Source organism: Tachysurus fulvidraco, chromosome 18 (genome assembly GCF_022655615.1).
Source record: "Tachysurus fulvidraco isolate hzauxx_2018 chromosome 18, HZAU_PFXX_2.0, whole genome shotgun sequence".
Lineage (NCBI taxonomy): Eukaryota > Metazoa > Chordata > Actinopteri > Siluriformes > Bagridae > Tachysurus > Tachysurus fulvidraco.
Window position 1 is genome coordinate 21,066,009 of NC_062535.1, and position 6,401 is coordinate 21,072,409.

The 6,401-nt window shown below is 38.9% G+C and overlaps 1 protein-coding gene across 1 annotated transcript; it reads right to left on the bottom strand.

The window, feature by feature from the left end:
* Nucleotides 1-6: 6 nt before the first annotated feature.
* LOC113634051 lies at nucleotides 7-6,401 on the bottom strand. Its single transcript, XM_047803079.1, has 6 exons — nucleotides 6,300-6,401; nucleotides 6,005-6,104; nucleotides 2,067-4,046; nucleotides 1,828-1,908; nucleotides 1,638-1,697; nucleotides 7-1,272 (listed from the first exon to the last, which is right to left on the bottom strand). Exons 1-6 carry the CDS (start codon nucleotides 6,399-6,401, stop codon nucleotides 1,052-1,054), a joined length of 2,544 nt encoding a protein of 847 aa, XP_047659035.1. The 3' UTR covers nucleotides 7-1,051.

Here is a 6,401-nt window from a genome sequence, read left to right on the forward strand (position 1 = left end):
ACACACACACACACACACACACACACACACACACACACACATACTTGTTTTTGCTACATGGTGGGGACGCCTGACTGGGAGGTGACACGTGGGGACACCAATTTCTAAATACATTAAGGGCACAATTTTAAGTCAGATGTCTCTTTTGGATTTTTTGGTTCCCAAAAATCATCTTAATTTTCAGAAATACACAAGTTTAGAGAGCTCAATTTTTGTCCGGTTTTTCTATTCCGGTGGGGACGTGCCTATTTTGTCTTACCACCAACAACCGCTAGGTGTCACTATTATAAATTATCTGCAGATTATCCAATTTATATGCAATTATAACTGTGTATAACATTTACGATGATAAAGGTTAATCTCTGACCATAACTAACGTGTTGTTTAAAAGGGAGAATTTAACTGTTTTATTCATAATCTCTTGTATTTGAATAGACAATTTCTAAGAAAGTAAACAGTAAAAAAGCCTTACCTCACTTCCTGTTTAACACATTCAATTCTCTTCAATTCTGAGAGTCTGAAAAGTTCCACATTTTGGAATCTACAACACTCATGTTATATGACAAGCAGGAAATGTTCATGTTCATTAACACCACCATGGTCTATGATAAATAATAATCTGTGCATACTGGAATATATTTGAATTAAAACAAAACATGCATGTGATCAACCGTGTTGCAAAATATATTGCTATATAATATATCTGTATAAATATTAGGTAGAAGTAGAAGATATTTGATGTACAACTACCTGAAAAGTTTGGACATTTTGGGAATTCCACAAAAACAAGAATCTGTGACATCTTAATGCTCTTTAACATTTATTTGTCAGCCACTTCAACCTGAACTAAAATGATTCTGAACAAACATATGAAACATGGAATCAATACAATTTTTTACACAAAATGTTTTTAACAAAAATATGAAAAAAAAAAAAACATAAATTTAAGTCTTTTCACCTTAACATTTTTTTGCTTTGTGGAACCAATGTGATTTTTTACGCAAAATATGTTTAACAATCATATGAAAAAAAAACATCCATTAAAGGCTTTTCACCTTAACATTTTTCGCTTCATGGAATCAATGCGATTTTTAACATAAAATTTGACTGCATCCCAACCTCTACCTTGAAGTGCTGCTGGGGATTTTTCAATGCACTCCATGCACTGGGCTTTACCAGGAACCTTGCCAGAACTGATGTAGTCCATCAGAGTCTTTTCCACAGCCTGGATCTCCTCTGTAGACCACTTTCTCCGTGGGTTTTGTGAAGATCCTAAATAAAATAAAAGAAATTAGTAATTGTGATAAAAGTGACTCATAACAAGCTTCAGTTTGTCTTTTTTAATTGTTTTACAGTTTTATAGACACATTTGTGCTGAACTGCTCACTTGCATAGTTGTAATTCTGGCACCTTCACATGGTCTTAAGTGTAAATTCCTGCACTGTAAATTGGTTATAACTCAATACAGGAGGACCTTTCCCTTTCTTTACTCTTCTCAGGATATTAAAATATAGCATAAGAAAAAAATAATAATCAAAGCAAGCAAAAGACATTCAAATCATAAAAGCCCTGAACAGAATGCAGTTTCTTTACCAGTACAACGTTATCAGATGTTTTCAGTATCAGAATATTGTTACCTTTAGCTGGTTGATGACTTTGGTGATGTCCAAGTTCAGCAGTCGACTTCTTTGATTTGTCTGGATAAAAAAAAGCTCTTTCATTAAATGATTCAATAAGAACTGCTAAATATCATCACTTAATTGTTTTCTTCCAGTAATATTTCACCTCTAGCTTTCCCATCATTCCCTACATTAGCTGACTACATACCTGCAGAATTTGAGGGTGGAGGTGAAGCATCGTTTTCTTTCTCGTCTTCAGAGTCTGATCCTTCACTGTCCATCAGTCTCTCTAGTAAACACAGCAAGCACAGAGAAAATGATTATAGTTAAATAAGTGGAGAAATATTTTTCAAACTGCTACATTCATCAAATAATCTGTAACCAATGATGGTGTTTGTGTTAATCATAACATTGTAAAACATCTTAATTTACTCAGGCCTGTTTTACCTTGTGGATCAATCTGGATCTCATCTAGATTCCTTCCTTTGAATTGAGATAATTGTCCTCTCTCCATGGCTAGAAGAACTTTACTTATCTTCGCCAGCTGCAATGTACCTTCAGGTAGCCTGTAGTACTGCCGATGCACCCTGATGTCGTGTCCTAGAAAGTCAGCAAGGTCATCCATTTCATTGTCTTTCAAATTAAGGACCTTGGACATAGTGGCCATGTGCTTTCTCAGTCTAGTGGAGGATAACGCTTCAGGGTGTTCTGCTCCACAGCTTCGAGCAATCTGTCGAATAATGTCTGATCCTCTGAAGTGACTCAGTGCTTGTGGTCGTCCAAACATGAACACGTTCTCATCAGGCACATCACAGTTACTGCGAGTCTTTACAAGTAACTCCATTGAGGTCACCATATCAGGGGTGAGAAGAACTGGGACTTTTCGTCCACGTTTGCCTTTTATCTCAATTCTCTGGAAGTGCTTACACAGTTTCTTTTCAAGATCTGTCAGAGCGAGCTCTACATCTGGATGAGTCAGTGAGGTGTCCCTCAATGTAAAGGCAGTAAGAGACAGCTTAGATACCTCTCCTTCCCTTCTACGATTAAACAGAATCACCTGACAGAGTGTCACTTTTGCAACTTCTGCCCAGTGCTTGCTACTTGGTTCTTTTTCAAGTTTAGTTTGGCTTTCGTTACACTGTCTGTCAAGATACTGATGCATTTTTTTCACATCTTCAGCAAAAGGAAGAAGTTGTGGAGAGTTCCATTTTGCCTCGCTCAAATTCCGAATGGCTTGGGATGAGACACACTCACTCCATTTAGTTTCACAGATTTGTTTGAAGGCTTGCACATTTCTAATGGTGTTCTTATCACCTGACATTATCGCCTCACATTCAACAATGTTTGCCATCTTCTTGAGGTTGTGCCCAAGCTTCAGTGCTAAAGATGGTGTTTTGTAAGTGCTTGTCTCCTCATTCAAGCCGGCCACACTGTGAACTGCTTTAATGACATGAGGGAAATTAGCCGGGATGAAGAAATCTGATACCTCCTTCAACTTGCTGTTTTTTTTCCCTTCGATGACTAGACGACCTGTCTCTCGCAATTTTTGCCTGATATATTCGTGTTTTGTGACATCATGGCCGTGCTTATTAAACAGATGTTGCCCTAATTTCAATATGACTTTCTCTTTCCGGACAACATGTGTTATCTCATCGTCATGCATGTCCAGTAGCATTCTCCAAAATCGTGCATTCACATTCTCTGGAACTGGTTCATTATACATACAAAGGGCTTGAACTCGAGTTTTTCCTGGCTTCATTCCTTTGACTTTCTGGTTTAGATGGCATCTCTGCATGTGCCTCCATAAAGATCTTCTCTTCAGGTAAGCCTCACAGTTCACACAATGCAAATAATCATTTGCTGTTACTGGTGAAATGGATTGCTGTTGAGGTATCACCATTCCTTTCCCTTCTTTAAGCACCTGAGTATTATGGAAATGGTTCCCTTTATTTCTCAGTAAACTCAGCTGTAATCGTCGCTCTTTAGAACCTTTTGGAAACGCAACAGCTCTTGCCACCTCTGGCTTATCTCTGTGCTTTGATTCTAAGTGACGCGCCATTTTACTGAATGGTTTAGTGCAGAACAAGCAGTAGAACTTTTTGTTGTACAGCCTGCTGCCATCCGTTTTCTTCTTCAGCATCATGACCTTCACATTTGAATTAACAGGTGAAGATGATTCTCCGCTGTCATCTTTGTCAGATGAAGACGAGGATTCTTTGGTTCCACTGCTCACAAATGAACTAGAACATGTCACACGCTTTCTTTTATATTGTTGGGATTTTGATGTTTTTGACTCATCCCTTCTTTTCTTATGCTGTTTGACCTTTTTTGCTAAACTCTCTTCCTCTGCTGAACTGCTACTGTCTGACTCTTCTGTCTTTGGTATGTACTCATCCTCACTGAACTCTGAACTTGACTGAGATTCTTCTGTTGGGGGATGGGATCATAGTCACGGTGAGGACCTGAAACGTCAGGTTCTGTGTGAACTCGGTCTTTACCGAGACTCAGTGAGCGCGCTCTCTCGCTGCCCCTCCCCCTCCCCCAAACTTTTCTTCGTTTCGTGTATGTTTTCTTTACTAAACGGTGGATCATCATCATATCTGCTCTAACAGAATAAACCCATTTCCTGCTCAAAGTCAGATGTAATGACTATTTTGTAAAGTACACAATGTAGATGTAATGTCGGGATATTTTATATTTAAAACAATACATGAATGAAGGAATATAATTTAAGATTAATGAAATTAATGAGGATTTTTTAAACAGTTCACAGAAAGATTTATATTTATAAAGTGTTTTGAAACTATTACAAGCCCTTGTAATCTACAGAACAGATATCATTTTACAGGGAAGATCAAATTAAATAATAAAGGGCCAAAAGAAGTGAGGCCTGACTTGAGTTAGACCAAACTATGGAAAGATGAGGCCTCCACCTGAGGACAGACAGATTCCTGGTTCTCAGATGGTTTCTTGCATTTGATCAAAGTGACTAGAGCATTTCAAGACTGTGGTGTTATAAACCCATGAACTTGCTTGTTCCTGCTTCTTTTAAACTATTTCAACACAACACCAGAAAGGCTTAAGTTGTGGTTAACATTAAAAAGACATTAATGAATATGTTATAAAAAAATAAAAAGTTAACTTTTGTTGGATTCTTAGAAGTGACTGAAAATAAAGGGGTAAAACAGGAAGTGAGCCAGGGCTGTTGTTCTTGTTAACATCCTTAGAAATTATATATATTAATTCTGAAACTCTTTAACAGCATCCTCCTAACTATTTTCAGAATAAATTCTCTCTCTTTCACATGTATTCCTCTCCTTGCTTGTAATGTTCTAGACAATGATTGAAACCATTGATAGCACCTCTCTTGCTACTGCCTCCTCTAAAAGAGAATTCCTTCGAATTTGATGAAAGCATCTTCTATATTAATAAATGTAAATGCATTTAGGGTGGTGAGAATGGGAAAAGACCATCCTCAGTATTCTCCTATTGATATACGCTATGTCCCTCCTCTGCACATGTCCAAACCAACTCAATCTTACCTCCCTCACCTTGTCTCCAAAACGTCCTACATGCACTGTCCCTCTACTAAACTAATTTCTAATCCTGTCCATCGTCGTCACTCCCCACGAAAACTTCAACATCTTCAGCTCTGCTACGTCCAGCTCCATCTCCAGTCTTTTACTCAATGTCACTGTCTCTAAACCATACAACATCTCAGGTCTCACCTCAGTCCTATAAGATTTCCCTTTCACTCTCGCAGATACTGTGACCTTCTATCACAAATCACCGTTCCTACTCTACACTTCACTGCTGTCACACTGTCCTCATACATGTCCTGCACCACCCTCACATACTTCTCTGACACACCTGACTTCCTCATACAGTACCACAACTCCTTTCTCCACCCTGTCGTACGCTTTCTCTAAATCCACAAAAACACAATGCAGCTCCTTCTGACCTTCTCTATACTTCTCCATCAACATTCTCAAAGTAAATAATGCATCTGTGGTGCTCTTCCTTGGCATGAAACCATACTGTTGCTCACAGATGGTCACCTCTTCTCTCGGCCTGGCTTCCACTACTCTTTCCCATAACTTGATGGTGTGACTGATCAACTTTTCATTCTCTTAATCGCTGCTCCTTACTAATACTATCCACTTCCTGCTTCAACATCTCCACACCATCCAACCTTCTCTGTCTCTCATTTTCCTCATTCATCAGCAGCTAAAAATACCTCCATCTTCTCAACACACTCTCCTCACTAGTCAACACATTTCCATCTCCATATTTTTTTGCTCTAACTTGCAGCACATCCTTCCCATCTCGGTCCCTATGCCTAACCAATCGCTACAAATCCTTTTCTTCTTCCTTAGTGTCCAAACTCTCATACAGCTCCTCATATGCCTTTTCCTTGGCTTTCATCACATCCCTCTTCACCTTCTGCTGCACCTCCTTGTACTCCTGCCTACTTTTCTCATCTCTCTGTTGATCCCAATTCTGTTTCTCCAACCTCTTATGCTTTCCTGCACTTCCTCATTCCTCCACCACCACGTTTCTTTGTCTTCCTTTCTATTTCCAGATGTCACACCAGTACCTTTCTATCTGTCTCCCTTATCACTTCTGCAGTAGTTGCACAATCATCCAGCACCTCTTCAATACACAGAGCCTATGTCTGACCTCTTCCCTGAATCTCAAACTACAGTCTTCCTCCTTCAGTTTCCACCATCTTATTCTTCTTTCAGTCTTCACTCTCATCCTCTTCTTCAACTCCAGGGCCAT